At 37.4% G+C, this 21,748-nt stretch overlaps 1 protein-coding gene across 1 annotated transcript in view; it reads right to left on the bottom strand.

Moving 5' to 3' along the window:
- LOC131856266 (uncharacterized) overlaps window positions 1-21,140 on the bottom strand; it is a 48,970-nt gene extending 27,830 nt beyond the window's left edge. Inside the window, exon 1 of the mRNA XM_059207797.1 lies at window positions 20,875-21,140. Coding sequence (XP_059063780.1) covers window positions 20,875-21,112 — 238 coding nt within the window. The 5' untranslated portion in view covers window positions 21,113-21,140. The remainder of the gene's footprint in view (window positions 1-20,874) is intronic.
- Window positions 21,141-21,748: the final 608 nt, after the last annotated feature.

Here is a 21,748-nt window from a genome sequence, read left to right on the forward strand (position 1 = left end):
TCATAACTATCCTCAGTAGGATGATGGGTCTTGAACACTCTAATGTTTTTGAGCCTTGGATGTATCAATTTACCATGTTCATAAGGCAATCCCATCATTTATCATGGGGAGAGATTATCAGTGATTATTTGTTCAAGCAACTTGCAACAGTACCTACCACCATGACTTTCTACATGAATTCATACTTAGTGTATTTGGCAGTGTCACTTAGACATTTCCCTGGTCTTTCTACCAAGGGTGACCACTCGCTTATACCTGTGTGGGAATATTATGATCAGCTGCCTTTAAGACCCAGTAGATAACACTTCAGAAGAGTTCAAGATGCATTCTTTGGTTACTTCATGTGCCAGTTTGACAAGACTCTAAAGAACAGAAGGGTGTCAGATGAAGCATGGGAAAGAGTCAATGAGTATGGGTGCTTGTTTCTTCAATTCCCAACTTTCACTTATGTGAGGGTCAGATGTTACAGTGGGCAACCATACATACTCCCTAGATACCCGACTGATAAGATCATTTTTATAGAGTTGGTAAGACAGATCATGGTTGTGCATGCTCATCAATCTGTCAGACAAAATCCAGAAGAAGGACAACAATCAGATGATGCTCCTAAGTCTCTAGCTTCAGACTCACCTCATGAGATTCCTTCCTCAGTTTCCATTGAGATGCCTCTTTCTCCTCCTAGCATAATAGTGGAAGAGTCTCCTCAAAAGGCCATTCCTATTTCAGCAATTGAGCCGCCTCTTGATCATCAACAAGAGAGTTCGCTAGAAATTGCTGAGGATACTCCTCCAAGTATCCATTTGTCAGAGATTGATACCTCTACTTCTGGCTTTGAATAATTTATGAGGCAATATTTATGGCCATTAGTTACTGAGAAAAACATGGTCGCCATCCAAACAGATACTCCTCCCAGGGTGACCACGGTTGTTCAAACAGAAACTGCTTCTCCTTCGCCTTTAGCAGGCACTAGAGGAGAACTAGTCGTTTTACCTCTATGGCTTAGTTCTTTTACCCCAAAGAGAAAGAAGCAGGAAATCTCTCCTCATATCTTTGACTATTAGCAACTCAAATAGTTTAGGCTCAAGGTTGCTAAAAAGGCCAAGACAATCTCAAGAGTAACGTTTGATAGCAATAAGATGAAAGTGGCAGAAATTGTTGAGCCCCTTGTGGATAAGCCACGTGAGGAAATGCAAGCTGTTGATTATAGGGTTACAAGAATAGAATTGGGGACACAAACACATCAAGTGGTTAAACATGATGCCCAACAATCCATAGCCTCACTAGTGCAGCGGTATGATGAACTTCTAGCAAAGAAAGACAAGCTAGAAGAGGAAAATTGACAACTTGTTGCATCTGTTCATAAAATTACAAAACCTGCTAGTGAAGGGAGCAATCCCACGAGTTCTTTCGATTCCCAAGAATCAATTCAGAGAGTTGAAAGAGCTGCTCAGAAAGTACAAGCGTTGGATTCTTGGGTGGATCAACTTCATGATCTGTGTGCACAAGTGCTGAAAGACATTTTCCAAATGATGTCTAAGTTGGAGACCAGTGAAGAAAAATTGATTCATAGCTCCGATACTTTCAAACAAAATTTGGAAAGGGTTGAAGGTAGTTTGATAATTTGGTGCACAATGCCCCAACAACAGTTGAGTGTTCTTCAGGAGCATGCCATTATTCCTTCCAGGGTCCTGTACTTGGAATTTGAAGAACTTCTGGAGAATAAAATCCTTGTTCTCGAATCCCTCATTGAGGAGATTGATGATGCAATGAGATTGTGGGTTGAAGTATTCCAGGGTATTGTTTCCCATTGTGAGAAGGCCTCTTGCAACATAATGAGTCAGAATAGAGAATTGATACCAGAAGAAGTGGTCGTGGATCTACAGATGAGGATTTATAATGAATGAAGGAGCGAACAATTTTCAGCTACCTCAATTCATGTTTTGATGAAACATCAAATCTTTTTGCACGAAATCCAGTCGAGCTTAGAGAAGAACGATTCTATGCTTCTTTGATGCCATGATACCATTGTGAAGACCATGGTTGTAGCCAAGAAAACCCACGAACCGAATCCTGCTGAGCTACGAAAGATCATCCAGAAGTTCGAAGGATTCATGTCTTCACACGCTGCAGCTTAAGTGTTTTCCAACACTTAGTTGTATTTTTCCAGATTTGTAATCTCTTAGTTGTAGTTTTTCTTTTGACAAGTTGCATGTAAAAAAAACTTTTTGTAAATTGCAAGTTGAGGCTTTACTTGCACTTTTGTAATTACATGTAAGGCAACTACAAGTTGCATTCAGTTAGGACTATAATTGGAATAAGTCATAGTTAGTTATTGAATAAGTCTTGGTAGTTGAGAGAATTTCTCAAGTTAGTTGGGATCCTCCCACCTTTTTCTCATGACTCCTCTTCTATAAATATTTGAGGGGTGTATTGTAATCTCTATATTTTGAAAACAAGCAAAACTCTGCCAAATTTACAGCAAATAAGTCTTTGAGCTTTCGTGTGTGAATTCAAGAATTGAAAGAAATAGAAGGAAATTGCTCAAGCTTTGAGTCTTTGTGCTACATTCTTGAGTTTATGTTCTATATTATCTTTCTTGCAAGTGTTTCTTCAAAGAACTTAATCAAATTTGATTTGCAGTTTTTGTGCTACAAGTATTTAAGGTTAATATTAATTAGAATAAATATTATTTTGAGAGGAGTTATAAGTCTTTGTGCTTGCACTTATTCTTAAGAGAGTTTAGAAGCATATTTTTTGAGAAATAGCCGTGAGTCTTTGAGCTCATAGTACTTTCCACTATTTTATGTAGTAAAGAATAAGATATTTTAGTCTTTGAACTATTATAATTTGTTCTTGATAGCATTAGTATAGAAAAGGGTAGATAGGACTTCATATAATCAAGACTTTGAGCTTGATATTGTTGTCCCATCCCGAAGGAAGTGACAGAAGTCTTTGAGCTTTCAAGAAACTTCATTTTCTTTTTCTCATTTCATTTCAAAAAGTTGTTACTGTTGTTTTGTGTTAAATTGCTATCGCTTTTCTGTGAAGAGAAAAAGACATTGGCTTTCTTGAAAGAAGAAGAAACACTGTTGTCCCATCCCGTTTTATTTTTAAAGTTGTAGTTAGTTAGGGGGAGCCTTCCCTTAATTAGGAGAGTTTTACTCACGCACTGTGGTTGAAACCAAAATTTTGTATATTTTCCCAAGTGTACAAAATTTTCAACCAACAGTTTTTGGCGACTCCGCTGGGGACACGAACACATTCGGAAGCCTCACGCTTTCGTTTCAAATCTAGTGTCTTGCCGATTTTTCAGAATTTTATCATGCTGGTTTTTCAGATTTTTCTAAGCTGGAAGGTTTGCGTGTTTATATTCGTCATAGGAAGGGTGAGAGTTCTCAAGAAATCTCTCTTGCTGAATGAGCTAGATTCAATTTGCTTACTAGTACATCCTCCCTTTCACGAACCATAAGTTTCCCTCCGTCAAGGAAAAAGAAGTCTATCCCAAGTGAAAATTCACCTTTCTTTTTCAAACTGTTGATATCTTCATCATCTAGTATGGCTAATCCACCTCCACCTCCTCCTCCTAGTCCGTGGGGAGCAACTTTTGGCCCTTTAGCCTTAATCCCACCTCTTCATCCAAGTCCACAAGGTTCTCGGAAAAATCTTCCCAAGTTCTATGGAGATGGAAAGCAACATCCCGATGAGCATGTCAAATCTTTCTATATGGCATGTGGTGTTCTTGGAGTAGAACATCAAAATGTTGCTATTCGTTTGTTCATAGAAACTCTTCAAGTTATTGCAGCCGATTGGTTTTTCAATCTCGTTGCTGGTTCAATCGTTTCTTAGAACTTGTTGAGAGATAAGTTTGAAGAACGTTTCAAGCCTGCAGATGATGAACACGCCTTGCTGGCCCGATTGACCCAAATGAAGAAGGATTCCCACGAAGGCATGTGGGAATTCATAGCTAAGCTCAACAAATTAGCAAATAGAATTCCTATCAATTCTCAACCTACTCCTGAGAATCTCAAGTGCTTTTTCATCAATACACAGTTGCCTGAGGTCAGTTTCTTCTTAAGACGATCATCTGCTATTGATTTAGTTGTTGCTCAATCAATGGCTACTGAGATTGAGGATGATTTGATCCTAGCTGGTAAAATCAAAAGGGATTCTAATCGATCCAAAGGAAGTTCACATATGGAGAGTTCATCTTTTGGTTCTACCAACCCAATGGTGCAGAAATTGGCAAATGAACTTCTTGCTTTAAAGAAGCAAGTATCTTAGAATTCCTATCCTACACCATACAAGGATATCCCAAGACGGACTTATCTTAATGTTGTTGCCAGTTATGCTGCTAAGAATCAACCCAAGTTACCTCCTCCTCCTAAGAGGCTTGCGCTTGAACCACCTCCTTCAAAGGCAATAGTTGGTTATTATGAGAAAGATCAAAATGAGTCTTCTTATTTTGATTATCAGTCTGATGATGTTGCTCTTCCTCAAGAAGAAGAAGAAGATGTAACTAGCAACTCTACTATATGCTATATGCAATATGATGACTCTGTTGCTGCTGAAAGGACTCATAGTCAAGCATTTGTCATGATGACAAGATCCCAGACTCGGTTGGCTCAACAAGATGAAGCCACGAAAGTTGCAAGTGATTCTCAATCACCTGTTACTATTGCTAAAAGAGGAACACTGCTGCCCTATATTCCACAGGATGTAGCAAAAAGTCAAGTAACAATAATCCTCCTTTTGCTTCTTCTATTGATCCCAAGCCTAGTATGCCTAACCCTAAACCACAATCGGACAATGTTTATCCCTCCTTAGCTGGTTCGTTTCAAGCTTTTGATATTATTGATCATGCCAGGAAGACCAAGATTCAAATGTCCGAAGTTGAGTACTTACAAGTTAATCTTGATCAATTTGACAGACTAGTTGATTTTGTTAAGAGTAAGGAAACTCATCCTATACTTGAAAAATATCACCCCTCAAGAACCCAAGAATTTTCTCAATCATTTGGTATCTATTTCATCAGCTACTCCAGGAAAGATAGAACCCTTTTATATTTCCCTGTTGATCAATGGTTTTCAATTAAGCAATTGTGTCTTGGATTCTGGTGCTTCTAATAACGTCATGCCTGCTAAAGTTGCTCAAGCTTTGGGGTTGACCTTGACCAAAACTTTTGGTCATTGTTATTCCATGGAAAACAAACAAGTGCCTCTTATTGGGAAATCAAGGATGCTCAATTTGCATTTGCAACTTTCCCAGATAATAAAGTGAAGATGACTCTTTTGGTAGCCGACGTTCCCATCATATGGAATGTTACTAGGCCGTAATTTTTGCAAAGACGTTGGAGGAGAACTCAACATGGATATGACCGAAGCCAGAATACTTGTCAAAGGTATTGTGCAAAAGTTAGTTCCTAAAAGATAAACCAAGTACACGGTTGTCAAGTCTAATGATCCCCATACTTAGATTCTTTTTAAATCTTCAAGTTTCGGGAATTATTATCTTCATATAGATGAAATCTCAAAGTTCGTTGAAAATTGCCCTTCTAGCAGCTCCGACATTTCACTTCTTTCAGCAAATGAAAAATTTGCTGATATTGAGAAAGACCAAGAATCGGAAGATGGATCTTCAAGTTCAGATATCATGGTTGAAGAAGCTTCATCTCTTGCTGCTGATGAAAATACTCAACTATCTACTCAACAAGAAGAGTTTAACTTTTCTCCTACACAAGACGAGAGTTCATCTTCTCTTATGGAAGAAGATGACAACTTTTCTTTTCATAATGCATCCATTTTGGATGAAGGTAGCACTAGTTGTTCCAATGCAAACTACAGTTCAAATGATGTGTGGACTCTTGAGTTTGATGGTAGCTGCACTACAAATGGATCAAGAGCTGGCATAATTCTCATATCTCCGAAGGGAGAGATATTCCCTTATTCCTTTAAACTGCAATTCGCTAATACTAACAGTACGACTAAATATGAGTCGCATTTGTTAGGAATGAGTGTTGCATTGAAAAAAGGAATCAGAAATCTTCACCCCCAGGGTGATGCAGAAGTAGTAGTTTGTCAAGTAAGGAGTATATATCGGACTAGAAATGATAGACTTAGGCATTACTGTAATTTGGTATGGGAAAATATTGAAGATTTTGATGCTTTTAGCATCTTAGTTGTGCCTCGTGAGTACAATGACAGGGCTGATTCCCTTGCTGTTTCAGCTACTTTGTTGGTTCCCCATCTTGACTTTGGTCAAGATAAATACATTATTGAATTAATCTGCAGACCTAGTGTGCCTGACAATTGGGATCATTGGCAGATTTTCAATGATGATATACAGATTAATAACTTCCTGCAAGCAGAAGATGGTTTTAACAACCTATACTTTGAAGGGGGTAATTCTCCTTCTTCGTCATCAAATTCAATGTCTGAAACATCATCCGAATCGGATGAAAATATTCTTCAGCTGAAAGGAAATAAAATTCCCAAGGGGTTGGTTTCTCTTGAAAAACTTTTCGATCAGCATGATCATTATATCAAGAGACGACAACAAGAAAGTGTTGATTCTCCTATGGGATATGAAAAATATAATATTGGCTCAGATGAAGACCTCAAATTTGTCATTATTGGCAATAACTACACTTTGGATGAAAGAGATCAGTTTATTCAGCTTTTGCGCCAATACCATGATGTATTGGCATATTCATACGATGATCTTAAATCTTTTCAACCCAAGGAGGTACAACATGACATTCCCCTCAAGCTTGGTGCAGTTCCCTTTAGACAAAAGCAACGCCAGTATAAACCAAAAATCTCAAGTACCATTCTTTTTGAGATTCAAAAAATGCTTGATGCTCGGATTATCTTTCCCATCCATCATTCAACATGGTTAGCAAATATAGTTCCGATGCGTAAGAAGAATGGAGAAATACATATATGTGTTGATTTCAAAAATCTTAACCAATTGTCACTCAAGGATAATTATCCATTGCCAATCATGGATCAAGTTTTGCAAACAGTGACAGGATCTGAGATGTTATCTATGTTAGATGGTTTTTCATGATATAATCAAATTGAGGTTAGTGAATCTGATCAGCATAAGACTGCCTTCACTACTCCATGGGGTACGTTTGCCTATTGTAGAATGCCTTTTGGGTTGATCAATGCAGGAGCTACTTTCCAACGAGCGATGGACTTGGCCTTCTGTGGTACCATGGGAAGATATATTGTAGTGTATCTTGATGATCTTACTATTTTTTCCAAAGACCTATTTTTTTCACCTAAAAGATGTACTTGAAAGATGTCACAAGAATGGCATCTCTCTTAATCCCAAGAAGTTAGTTTTTGGGGTGACCGAGGGAAAACTTCTTGGTCATATTGTTTCCAAGGAGGGGATAAAAATTGATCCTGAAAGGGTTAAATCTATTCAAACTCTTCCTCTGTCATCCAGTATGACCGTTGTTTATTCCTTCTTTAGTAAGGTTAATTTTTCCAGCGGAGATTCATTCTTGACTTTGTAGAGAAGACTTGTCATATCGTGGATATGATGAAAGGAAAGACCGTTTTTTGCTGGAATTCAGAAGGAAAAGTTGCATTCAATGAAATCAAGGATGCAATTGCTCACGCACCTATGTTGGTATGTCCAACTACACCAAGGAGTTTATCATGTATAGTTATGCTTCTGAGCATACTATGTCTGCTATTTTAATGCAGAAGAATTCAGAGGAGATTGAATCTCCTATTGCTTTCATGAGTTGTCCTCTAAAGTCTCATGAAATCAAGTATTCCTCTATTGAGAAGAATGCCTATGTTGTTGTTAAAGCAGTCAAGAATTTCCGTTTTTACATCTTGAATTCTCATAGGGTTGTGTTAGTTCTTGATACATCAATCAAGTCTATCTTGACACAACAGGAGTTTGGCACAAAAAGAGGGAATTGGATTGCCGAAATCCAAGAGTATGATTTGGAGATTAGGGCTACAAAGCTTGTTTAGGAAAGAGGACTTTGTCAGCTCATGGCAGAAGGGATTCTAGAGGAGCGAGAATTGGATGATTCTGAAGATCTTCCCAAGGTGCTATTTGTCAGTACTATTGATGAATGGTATTCTAATATAGCATCTTTCTTGACTTATGGTGAATTTCCACAACATTTGTTGTTCAAGGAAAAGAGGAGTATCAAGTTGAAAGCTGCAAAATTTGTATTACGGGATACCGGTCTATACAAAAGAGCAATTGATGGTACTTTCCTCCATTGTGTTGACAAAGCACAACAAACCAAATTGATAAAATCTTTCCATGATAAGGCTTGTGGTGGTCATTTTCCCGCACCAGTGACTGCTCACAAAATTTTGAGAGCTAAGTATTATTGGCCTACGCTCTTTCAAGATGCTTTTAGATGGGTGCAAAAATGTATACATTGTCAGCAGTTTGTGGGCAAACAAAAACTCGCAGCGTTACCATTGAAACTGGTGATTGTTGAAGAACCTTTCCGGCAATGGGGTATTGATTTCATTGGTGTAATCAATCTTTCTTCAAGTGCAGGTCATTCGTATGTTCTTACTGCTACAGACTACTTCACCAAATGGGTGGAAGCAATACCGGTAAAGAACGCTACTTTTGAAATAGTATGCAGATTCCTCAAGGAGAATATTATTTCCAAGTTTGGTGTTCCACACAAGATTGTGACTGATAATGCAACCACATTTTCTTCCTTTGAAATTACACAATTTTGCTTTGAATATAGTATTTTTTTAACTCATTCATCTGATTATTACCCCCAAGGCAATGGTCAGACAGAATCAAGTAACAAAAATTTGATTACCATTATTCGCAAGCTTGTGGAAGAGAACCAAAGGTCTTGGCATAAGGCTCTTTATCATGCTTTATGGGTGGACATAATTACACCCAAAAGGGCTATTGGTATGTCACCATTTCAGCTTCTTTATGGGGTCAATGCAGAAATGCCCGTCACTTTGGAACTTCCTGCTCTGAAATTGGCTAAAGCAATTGAAGATCAAACTTTTGAGAATGCTTTAGACAAGAGGATCATGTACCTTTCTTAGCTAGAAGAACAAAGAACACAAGTGGTGGACTGGATCGCTCAACACCAACAAGTTAAAGTCCTTTTTGATAAAAAATCAAAGAAAAGAGGATTCCAAGTGGGTGATCATGTGTTTCTTTGGAATAAGCGAAGGGAACCGAAAGGTTTACATGGAAAATTTGATTCTCTTTGGCCATGACCCTTCACTATTCACCGTATTGCTGGAGAAGATAGTTTTATCTTGGCTTATCGTGATGGTACACCATTTGCGCTGCCATATAATGGCCAGCATTTGAAGCATTACTTTGAATGAAAGTTCGAGGTAACTTCTTGTAAATAATGTTTATATCTTTTCTATTTTCTTTTTTCTTTTTGTTTGTTTGTTTTCGTGCTGATTGACTATGTGGCCCAATGGATAAGAGGAAGGCACTTAGAGATCTAGTTTCTTTTCTTTCACAATCTTGAAGGATAAATGAAATAATTCCCCAGTTAGAGCCAGTTGTTGTCCTCATTTTTGTTTTAAAAAATGAAGGACCATTACATAAAATTTTTGTCAAATAATGAAAATTTCACTCTACGGAAAGCTTCCCGAGGTATAATTTTGCTTCACCCTTGGACTGGCTTAATCCTTAGTCCATCCTCGAACTACATTTCAAATTTCATCGCATTCTGGGTTCATTTGCTATGCCTTTCCTTCAATTTCGGGTTTTTTCTCTCTAACTGCAGGTGGAAAATTTTCCTTAAATTGCAAGTTTTAATGATTTCCTTTGTTTTAGTCTTTGTAGGGAAATTTTTAGCTAATTACAAGTGCACTTTATGAAAAAAAGAACTTGTAACTTACTTTTTATTTCCCCTTGATGTTTTTTGGCTTTTTAAGTCATAATAGGGATTTTTTGGATAAGCTACAAGTTAATTTTAAATTGCATATTTAAAAAGTTACTTGTACTTCTTTTATAAAATCCCTATTTTAGTGTTTTTTTGCTTGTAATGGGGATTTTATTCCCCTATTACATGTGTTAAGTTATTAAAACTTGTTGAAGGGATTTTATTTTTCCTTTACAAGTTATTATAACTTGTATATCTCTCTCAAAAACCCCATTTTGCTTAGAATGGAGAAAAGTGACATATTAAAACTTGCAATTGAATTTTAAAAACCCGATTTGCTCCTTAAGTGAAAATAAAGGCATTTTAGACTTGCTATTGTGTCTTAAAAACCTGATTTGCCTTGTGAAGAGAAAAGTGAGATTTTAAACAAGTAATATGAACTTCAGAACCCGATTTCCACTATTACATGCAAAATTGAACTTGTTCTTTTTTCCCAAAAACTCGACCAGCTAAGGAAGGCGATTTTGTTGGAGATTCAAGGCAATTTTTGTGGAGATTTTTAGGGAAGAAGAGGCATTTTGGATTCTTGCCTATTTTCATGCATCTTGAAACTCATATCATGCCATTTGGAGTTTGTTTTTGTTGTTTTTTGGGTCTAAAACAACAAACATGAGTTTGCCAAATACCACGTTTTGGTGGATTCAAACTCCACAAATCTCTTCTTCCATAAATCGTTTTGTCTCCTTCACCTAGGCGTTGAATTTGGAGGAAGATTTGACCAGTTCTTGTACCAATATACTTGCATTATGTGCCACAATTTGTTGCTTAAGACATTTTTTCAAAAACGTGGCGAGGGTTTCAAGTTTGTTTCTTGCTCACTTAAGAGGTTGTCTTCTTCGATTAAAGATTGATCATCTTTTGAAGAAGCATTTCAGATTCAAGCAAGGTATGATTTCTTTTCTTCTCGTTTCATCTTCTTGTTTCATTTTATTGTTTTCTTGTTTTTCCATTCTAGTTGTAAATTTGTGTATATGTTGGTTTTTCCTCAAAAATCGGTTTTTGTGAGAGAGATTTTCCCCTTTGCAAAGCAATTTGTGAATTGCATTGTTCTTCCCCATTTTCCCTCTTTACTTATATTCGGGATTTTAAATTCCGATTACAAGTTGGTTGAAAATAATTGATCTTCCCTTATGGTTATAAGAATTTAACTATCTTTTGTCGAAATTACAAGTTGCAAAGATGAAAAATACCCATCCTTCCAAAATCGGGTTTTTAGAACCAAATTGCTTGTCCAAAGTTCCTCCTATTTTCTTGAAAATGACATTCCCAAAACCTTCCTATTTTTATCCATCCATATTGCTTATATCCGTACTTTCCGTTCACGTCATTTCCCACAAGTCTAAACCTCATTTTTCACTCATTTCTTCATTTTTCGTTTTACAAGTATACTTGCATTCGGGTTTTAAAAGTCCAATTGCATGTTGATTCTTCCTAACTTGTATACTTGTAAAACTTTCCCCAAGATCCGAAATTGGTCAAAGTCAAATTTACACCATTCCCATTTATTTCCCATTTTTCTCTCAGAAATTCGTGAAGTGCAAGGGTTGGAGTTCTTCCCATTTGAAGAAGAAAAAATGTTAGTTGCAGCTGATTATGATGTTGCCTTAACACTTTTAAGTCTTCATAGCAGTATATCGGGTTGTCCTCCAATGTCAGATTTACCATCCTCTCCTATTCTGAAGAAGATGAAGTACCAGAATGAAGTTTCACCTTTGCAAGTTTCCTCTCCTTTGGATCACATAAAAGACACAGAGATAGGGCATGTGGACATATCAAAATTCATCAAGAGAGTGGAGGATCCACAAGATAGTAATATGCAACAGCTGTTGGACAACCACATCCATCATGCATTCTCTTTTCTAGTAGCTTCCTTAGAACCTGAATGTGTTCTCGCTTGTGTCCATCACTTTGACAAGGAGACTAGAACCATTAAAAATGATGATGGTGAGACAATAATCCGCCTTGATGCAGATACAATTGAGAAAGTCTTCAGAAAACCACCAACGCCTGTTTATATGGAAATTTCAAAGGACAGTGCAGCCGAGTACTATGTCAAGAGGGAAATGGACTGCAAATGTCATATTAATGGGTGGATTCATGCTAAGTTGTACCATTGTGACTTTAAGTGGGAAATTGGAGACATCATAACTCTCCTCAGCAGGATGATGGCTCTTGAACACTCTAATGTATTTGAGCCCTGGATGTATCAGTTTACCATGTTCATAAGGCAATCCCATCATATATCATTGGGAGAGATTATCAGTGATGCTTTGTGTGAGCAACTTGCAGCAGTCCCTACCACCATGACTTTCTACATGAATTCATACTTAGTGTATTTGGCAGTGTCACTCAAACATTTCCCTGTATTTGGCAGTGTCACTCAAACATTTCCCTGGTGTTTCTACCAAGAGTGACCGCTCGTTTATACCTGTGTGGGAATATTATGATCAGCTGCCTTTAAGATCCAGCAGATTACACTTCAGAAGAGTTCAAGATGCATTCTTTGGTTACTTCATGTTCCAGTTTGACAAGACTCTAAAGAACAAAAGGGTGTCACATGAAGCATGGGAAAGAGTCAATGAGTATGGGTGCTTGTTTCTTCAATTTCCAACTTTCACTTATGTGAGGGTCAGATTCTACAGTGGGGAACCATACATTGTCTCTAGATACCCGACTGATAAGATCATTCTTATGGAGTTGGGAAGACAGATAATGGTTGTGCACGCTCATCAATTTGTTAGACATAAGGTTGGAATGGGGTTTTCTACAACAAACCAATTGAAAATTGGCCGATATTCTCTTGCCACATCCGTCAAAGCCAAAGCTATGAAGATTGCGATGCAAAAGATTAAACTCAAAAGGTTTAAGTCTAGGGCAGATTTTGATTTCTAGGGTATGGAGGAAAAGATCAAAAAGTCCTTCGTGCACGTGCATCCTACTGAGGATATCTGGGTAAATCTTTGTACAAAAATGGTGGTTCTCAAGATGGACTACTGTAGGCTTACTGTTGAGAAGGTTATTGATCTGAACCTGGTGGACATTCCGCAAGGAATGATCGATGATGGTCATGTGCTCAATCCAGAGTACATCTCACGAAGGGTTGAGGAAGCTCCACTTCCTTTAATCCAATGGTCGCATAAAGAATGCGTGTCCATTTTTGAAATATTTCAGCCTCTCTTGGCTAACACCAACACTTGGCTCAGAGGTAATGGTGTTAGACTCATCAAGATCAAGGTTGGGAAAGAAGATGACTCTATGAGGTGTCTTGGATGTAAGTCTGAGATTTAGATTGACAACAAGGAAGGTGCATCATCTTTAGGTACCAAGATCAAATTGCAGGTTAGTCAGGCAATAGTGCTTCCTCCCGAGGAGGCGATAGTTCGCGGAAAGGAAAAGTCCCGGCTTCATGTTCATGTGATCAATCCTGATAATCCAGAAGAAGGACAACAATCAGATGATGCTCCTAAGTCTCTAGCTTCAGACTCACCTCATGAGATTCTTTCCTCAGTTTCCATTGAGATGCCTCTTTCTCCTCCCGACATAATAGTGGAAGAGTCTCCTCGGAAGGTCGTTCCTAATTCAGCAGTTCAGACGCCTCCTGATCATCAACAAGAGAGTTCGATGGAAATTCTTGAGGATACTCCTGCATGTATCCATTTGTCAGAGATTGATACCTCTACTTCTGGCTTTGAAAAATTTATGAGGCAATCTTCATGCCCATTGGTTACTGAGAAAACCATTGTCACCATCCAAACAGATACTCCTCCCAGGGTGACCACGGTTGTTCAAATAGAAATTGCTTCTCCTTCGCCTTCAGTAGCTACTAGAGGAAAACTAGTTCTTTTACCTCCATTGCTTAGATCTTTTACCCCAAAGAGGAAGAAGCAAGAAATCTCTCCTGAAATCTTTGACTATCAGCAACTCAAACAGTCTAGGCCCAAGGTTGCTAAAAAGGTCAAGACAATCTCAAGAGTAACGGTTGATAGCAATAAGATGAAAGTGGTAGAAATTGTTGAGCCCCTTGCGGATAAGCCACGTGAGGAAATGCAAGTTGCTGATTACAGGGTTACAAGGATAGTATTGGGCAGACAAACGCATGAAATGGTCAAACATGATGCCCAGCAATCCGTAGCCTCACTAGTGCAGCGGTATGATGAACTTCTAGCAAAGAAAGACACACTAGAACAAGAGAACCAACAACTTGTTGCCGCTGTTCATAAAATTACAAAACTTGATGGTGAAGGGAGTAATCCCACAAGTTCTTCTGGTTCCCAAGAATCAATTCGGGGAGTTGAAAGAGTTGCTCAGAAAGTACAAGCGTTGGATTCTTGGGTGGATCAACTTCATGATCTGTGTGCACAAGTGCTGAAAGACATTTTCCAAATGATGTCTAAGTTGGAGACCATTGAAGAAAAATTGAATCATAGCTCCGATACTTTCAAACAAAATTTGGAAAGGGTTGAAGGTAGTTTGACAATTTGGCGCACAATGCCCCAACAGCAGTTGAGTTTTTTTCAAGGGCATGCCATTATTCCTTCCAGGGTCATGTACTTGGAATTTGAAGAACTTCTAGAGAATAAAGCCCTTCTTCTCAAATCCCTCATTGAGGAGATTGATCATGCAATGAGATTGCGGGTTGAAGTATTCCAAAAAATTGTTTCTCATTGTGAGAAGGCCTCTTGCAACATAATGAGTCAGAATGGAGAATTGATACCAGAAGAAGAAGTGCTCGCGGATCTACAGATGAGGATTCATAATGAATGGAGGAGCAAAAATTTTTCAACTGCCTCAATTTAGGTTTTGATGAAACATCAAATCTTTTTGCACGAAATCTAGTCCATCTTGGAGAAGAACGATTCTATGCTTCTTCAATGCCATGATACCATTGTGAAGACCATGGTTGTAGCCAAGAACATCCACGAACCGAATCCTGCTGAGCTACGAAAGACCATCCAGAAGTTCAAAAGATTCATGTCTTCACACGCTGCAACTTGAGTGTTTTTCAACACTTAGTTGTATTTTTCCAGATTTGTAATCTCTTAGTTGTAGTTTTTCTTTTGTCAAGTTGCATGTAAAAAAAAAAACTTTTGTAAATTGCAAGTTGAGTCTTTACTTGCACTTTTGTAATTACATGTAAGGCAACTACAAGTTGTATTCAATTAGGACTGTAGTTGGAATAAGTCATAGTTAGTTATTGAATAAGTCTTGGTGGTTGAGTGAATTTCTCTAGTTGGGATCCTCCCACCTTTTTCTCATGACTCCTCTTCTATAAATACTTGAGGGGTGTATTGTAATCTTTATCTTTTGAAAAGCAAGCAAAGAAGTCTTTGAGCTTTCATGTGTGAATTCAAGAATTGAAAGAAATAGAGGGAAAGTGCTCAAGCTTTGAGTCTTTGTGTTACATTCTTGAGTTTGTGTTCTATATTTTTTTGCAAGTGTTTCTTCAAAAAGCTTAATCAAATTTGATTTGCAGTCTTTGTGCTGGAAGTATTTGAGGTTAATATAAATTAGAATAAATATTCTTTTGAGAGGAGTTGTAAGTCTTTGTGCTTGCACTTATTCTTAAGAGAGTTTAGAAGCAGATTTTGTGAGAAATAGCTGTGAGTCTTTGAGCTCATACTATGTCCCACTATTTTATGTAGTAAAGAATAAGATATTTTAATCTTTGAGCTGTTATAATTTGTTCTTGATAGCATTAGTATAAAAAAGGGTAGATAGGACTTCATATAATCAAGACTTTGAGCTTGATATTGTTGTCTCGTCCTGAAGGAAGTGATGGAAGTCTTTGAGCTTTCAGGAAACTTCATTTCCTTTCTCTCATTTCATTTCAAAAAGTTGTACTGTTGTTTTGTGTTAAATTGCTATCACTTTTCTGTGAAGAGAAAAGGATATTGGCTTTCTAGAAAGAAGAAGAAAGATTGTTGTCCCATCTTATTTTATTTTTAAAGTTGTAGTTAGATAGGGGGAGCCTTCCCTTAATTAGGAGAGTTTTACTCACACACTGTGGTTGAAACCACAATTTTGCATATTTCCCCAAGTGTACAAAATTTTCAACCAACACTACATATTACAACTTCGACGACTGTTACCTTCCGGAAACACCTCATACTTACTCAACATCAACAATAGACAACATATCAACATCTGAACACTCATTTCCAGACCATATACTACATCTGCACAATAAAACAACCCCTGCTTCCTCTTCACTTCTTCTACATTAACACACACTGTGACATTAATGACAATATCAGACAAGTTTGACATCAATGACAACACAACTCAAGTTTCCAACATGCAGTACATGTGAAAGTTAAAGACTCTTTTGAGATTCTATAGAGCTACAACCCTCTCTCCTCAATCTTAATTGTGCACACAAACCAATGATCATAATACAAGAGATAGTCTTGGAAGAAAGCAAAGGGTGAGTTCACATAATGTTCATTATAACAGACCTCATGCAAAGTTTCTATGACTAATACAAACCCCTACGTACCTAACTATTGATGTGGCTAAAGTCGTACTTCGACTCTCTCCGGTCAACACAAAATAGAATTTAGTAGCAATCCCATTCTCTCTTGTGTAAGGAAGTTTCAGTGCTATTGAAACGATCACTGGAAAGCAACTGCAAGGTTCCAAATGTCAGGTCTTGATTGCAGGATAACTCGGCGGTTGATGTGTTTTGTTGGTGCTTACGTTTACAACAAGCTGGTCCGCATCTAACGATGTTGCGATTCTCAGACTGCAGAAAATAAAAGCAAAAGAGAAGGGTTTAGGGGTCCTAAGTGCAATTGTAGTAATGGTTGGTGCTATGGGTAGACATATTTCAAATAAACCAATCCCTGCTTGACCAGAGATATACTCACAACTTAACAAGGATAGTGCAAGCTCCAACGGAATGAAGGATTTTCAGACTGGAGGTACTCATTTTGGCACCCAATTCTGGCACAGCCTAAGACGGATACCTATAGTTGAAATAAACACAGTTTGGGTTCAAACTAACAATACACAGTGCCCTACAATCAGCAAGCCCCCAATGTATGAATCAAAAACCTCATCAAATACTCTTACACTTTACCATTAAAATCACTGAACTCTAATTATGGAGCTGAAAGGAAATCATGCAAATAGGAGAACAAAAATAACAAAAAACATATTTCAATGTTCATTTATTGATTTCAACTGCCATTACAACAACTTCTAGCAATCCTATTCTACTCCTAACTACAACTACTTCTAACTACTAAAGTCTAGCCTGTAAAATTGCTAACCCTTAACAAAGAGAGGCACTGCCTTTTATAGATTTTGCATTTTAGATCAAGGGCCAGGATTGACTACATCCAATGGTTGCAATCTTCCTTCTAGAAGCTTGGCAACTTCAGCCCATGCCTAGTAACTTCCAAGTGTCCCTTTTGTTTTAAATGCATTAATAGGGACCCACCAATAGTTATTTACAATATAGCACATGTTTTATAGAAATATTGATTTTTTGATTTTTCAAATGTGCATTTCTTTGATTTTGAATATGCCTGTAGCATTTTGAGTGGTTTTATTGATGTCTTTCAGAAATTTGGAACATCATCACTTTGGTCTTGCGCGTTGGATCTTTCATTCTCTAGCCTCGGTGCTCTCCAATCTGCATTTTAAGTTTTCCCCTCGGCTCTTTCCAGCAGCGTTGATCTACAAAAGCAAGTTTAACCGAAATTAATCATCACAAAAAATTTAAGTTGTCAAGGCAATGCTGGGCTTCGCTTCAGCGGATAAGAGGGGAAAACGAAAGTTGATTACTCTTTAAAACAATTCGAACCTCCTTTACTTCATTTCATTTTGACTTTAAATCGCTCCACTTTAAAGGAGAAAAGTTAGGCATTTAGAGGCAAAAGTGCCAAAAAGTTCCCTTTATACTTTAACTCAATGTTTTCCTTTTAGGGAAATCTTTGGTGATTTGTAGCAAAAGTGCCAACAAAAATGCTAACGTTTCGACACCTATAATTCTCTCGAATTCCTCTTTTCTTTTTACACTTTGCCTAATTAAAGGGCAAATTTTGGCGATATTAGGTCAATTTGTACAAACACACTTACTTTTTTTTCCTTTCTTTCTACTTAACATTTGACATTTAAGGGGATTTTTAAACGATTTTAGGTGAAAGTGCAAAAAAAACACTTTATACTTTAAGTCCCATGACCTATCGGAAAAAAAACCCCTTTTCAAATGCATCAACTCCCTCCTTTGGTGCATTTTCGGTAAAATGAGGAGGACATAAAGCCCTCGCTTTTGCTCCAATGCCAAAGGTTTTTTTATTATTATTTCGATCTTGCTCTTAGCCCGGTAAGGGGAAAAGTTCAGCATTGAGGGCTAAAGTGTCCAAAAGAAATGATTTATTTTGATTTTAATTCCGGCCCCCAATCAGGATTGGCAAAGCTCGGGAAATTATTTGGCATACTCAAAGCGATGTATGAAAGAAAGTCCAATAAAATTTTGTTTTGAGTTTATAATGGGCGGGGCTTTTATCGGCCAAGATAGAGGCGTTATGAATAAAAACAATTCCCTTCCAGACCCCTTTGGGAAATTCAGTATTTTGACGGGTATTCCTGAGGGCGATTTCATATTTTATACGAGCAAATGCCCGAACTTTTTCTTGCAATTCCAATATCCATGCTCAAACACCATTTCTGCATTTAGCTCCGCATTTCATCTTGGTTGAGAGAGTCGGGTTTTTATCGAGGTTTTTTGCCAGTATTCGCATATGTGAATCTGGACACTATCCTTGTTTGCACGAGGAAAGAAAAACCCTTACTTTCGCCTTATTTCCATCCCTGGGACTTTAGGGGTTTTGATCAGTTTCTTTGAGGCTCGTGACCTGGAAGGGCGTTGTTCAAAATTTTGATTTTCACTTGCTTGCCTTGGGATTCAACTCGGCTAAAGCACAAAAGGCCCATCTCCACTTCTCCTACGCGAACTAGGCACAATGGGGATTTATCGGTTATGCAAGGTTGGGATGGAGTTTGAGGACCTAGCTCGACTAATCCAGGAGCTGGCATTTTGAAGGGAAACAAATTGAGGCCTCCTTTCGGGAATGTCTCCAGTGATAGCAAGGGGTGACGATAAGATGATTCCAAAATCTTATCCCCTTTCAAATCGTGGTTTGCAAAGGTATCCTGGCTAGAGGTCATACGTGAGCATCTCTCTCTTATGAGCAGAAGGAGGGCAGGGCCCTATCAAGTAGGAGTGTGATGTGCGAGCACAACACTAACCTTGCATGAGCTTGCATAGAAGAAGAATAGTGATTTCTAAAAGTCAAAGAACGATTTTAACTTCATCCTTCACAAACTGAATGCATTGCGAGCTTCAAATTGGAAAAAAAACCATTTGATGCATTGGAGATAGAACAAAGAAAAAACTCACGCAACATATATCTTCCTTGAGCCACCAACTGAATATTTTAGGTACTCAATCATTATAAACTTGCTCATTCAATGCCATAGAAGATCTTAAAATCTTTAGGAAGGACCTCATCGTTTGGAAACCCTAATATGTTGACCCTTTTCAAATGGAACTCATACTCTTTTTGAAACAAACTTTCAATAATCCACATACAACATGGCTTTTTGGAGATTTTAAGGACATGGGAATGAATGCGTTTTTTACTTTGGACCTTTTAATGGACAGCATACAACATAGAACTTGACTCAGCATAACAAAATGGACATAGAAAAAGATTTGAATACCTTTTAAAAGGATTTTAATATCCATATATTTTGACAAATCAGGCAAAAACAAAAATGGTAATAGTTATTCTACTGCTCTCATGATTCATTTACATATTGATATTGTTGTTATCAGTTATTGACATATCTTTCTCTCACTCTCTAATGTATTTTGAAAAATTCACACACACACATATAAGAATTTATATATCGTTGTCCCCCTTCCATCCCCTAAAAAAAACCCTCGGATTGCTGTTCCCGAAACATATCCCCTGCGGTCCCATCCCTGAAATGCCTTGGAACCTTGGCAAGACCTCCTCATCAAGATTTCTATAATTGCACATAGCTCTCTTCTATCACTAAAGATTTTATCATAATGCAACATTGTTCCTCTTCTAATTCTGTAATCCCTTCCAGTTCAATTTCTGCTAAAACACATTAGATTAAGAGATTTTATTTTTATAAAGTTCTTCACTAAATGACATATATTAAATAATCAGGTCATCACTTCAGTAACTTTTCAATGGCTAGCCACTTACTTCTATTGTAATACAATTATGTAGCTGTTAATGGTTACAATGTAACCTACAAAGCAACCAAGCACCTCCAAACAATTTTGTTAGTTGAAAGGAGTAAGATGCTAACACATCAACTATGGACTTGTACCATAAAGTCACGCTTCTGAATTGACAGAGTTTTTAGTGTATGTAATGCACTATAACCCTACCTTGGCTCACAATTACTGGCAATGTGGAATGTTTGTTAGCTTATGCATTGTCCAAAGTATTTGACACTGCTTTGATGTAGAATTATATTCTATTTTTGTGTAATTATTCACATGGAGTAATTTGAGCTATTTGGTGTGTTTTCCACTGATTTTCTAATTAAATCCAGATATGTAAACCCATAATTTGATGAGATCGACTTACATGTGATGAGCAATCTTACATTTACTTTTTGATCTATTTATGAAGCTGATTGCTGAATATTATTCTTCAGATTCTAAATTCTGCAAAATTATAGAAGTTGGTAGCAGGAACATTGCTCATCATTCCTTATTTTCCTGAAAAATCTCATACTAATTGACATTTTGTCTGATCTTCAATGACATGCATAAGAAATCATCACTGTTGATTGTTTTTTAGGACATTGAGCATAAAATTAATTTCATATAGAACTCAAAATCTTGTTTAAGAAAGCCATAAAGTTTCTGAACACATCCACTATTAAATGGTCCTTACCAGCTTTAATATATTCTCCCGCTATGATGAAGCAATCAGCAGCATAATCTGGTTTCCCTATAGAGAGAAAATTTTTGGCTGCTTCTGTCAGAGAATGTTTAGCAATTTCTTTGTGTGTCTTAAGATTTCTTTTTCCATCTTCTCGAAGGCTTACAGCTTTTGCCCATTTAGCCATATATGCATCTCCAGACCTCTCAAAGCAAGCAATTGCCATATCAAAGTTTTTCTCATTTAACATCTGTCCATTTTCAAAAAATAAATTGCTACCATTTAGTAAAGCCTTCCTTCATGCATTTAATTAATTGTACAAATTTTAGAGAGAATGGAATTCTTAAAGTGCAAATAGAATAATGTGACCACCTAGTGAATACTCGAATGATAAACAAAAAATAAACCCACATTATCAACATACACAAATAAATGTATGAAATGTATAATATGAATTATAGAGCTGTAAAATCTGTGCCATAGGAAAACCATCCAAAAATTAGCAACGAGACTTCAAATAACAACATTGCAAAGAAAAAAGGTATTGCCATTTGCTACACTCAATGACATACTGCTGACCATATAAAGAAACTTTATTTGTGGAATGAAAATAAAGACATTTATTAAGTGATGGATTACTCTTTGGCACTTGTTCTTTTAAGATTAAGTACTGGAGGAAGGATAAATAACAAATAATCTGTTAGGATGCATCCTTGTAGAATATTTCTGCCACAGATGGCCCACAGAAAACACTCAAGCATAATAAAAAAGCTATGTTCCATAGAGTTTCGGGGACGGGGACGGGGACGGGAGGGGACGTTGGGACATGTTTCCGCTATAGGGGTACTTTTGGGTCATTTTTCAGGGGCACGGCAGGGGATGGCTG

This window comes from Cryptomeria japonica, chromosome 7, assembly GCF_030272615.1.
Source record: "Cryptomeria japonica chromosome 7, Sugi_1.0, whole genome shotgun sequence".
In the NCBI taxonomy this organism is placed as follows: domain Eukaryota; kingdom Viridiplantae; phylum Streptophyta; class Pinopsida; order Cupressales; family Cupressaceae; genus Cryptomeria; species Cryptomeria japonica.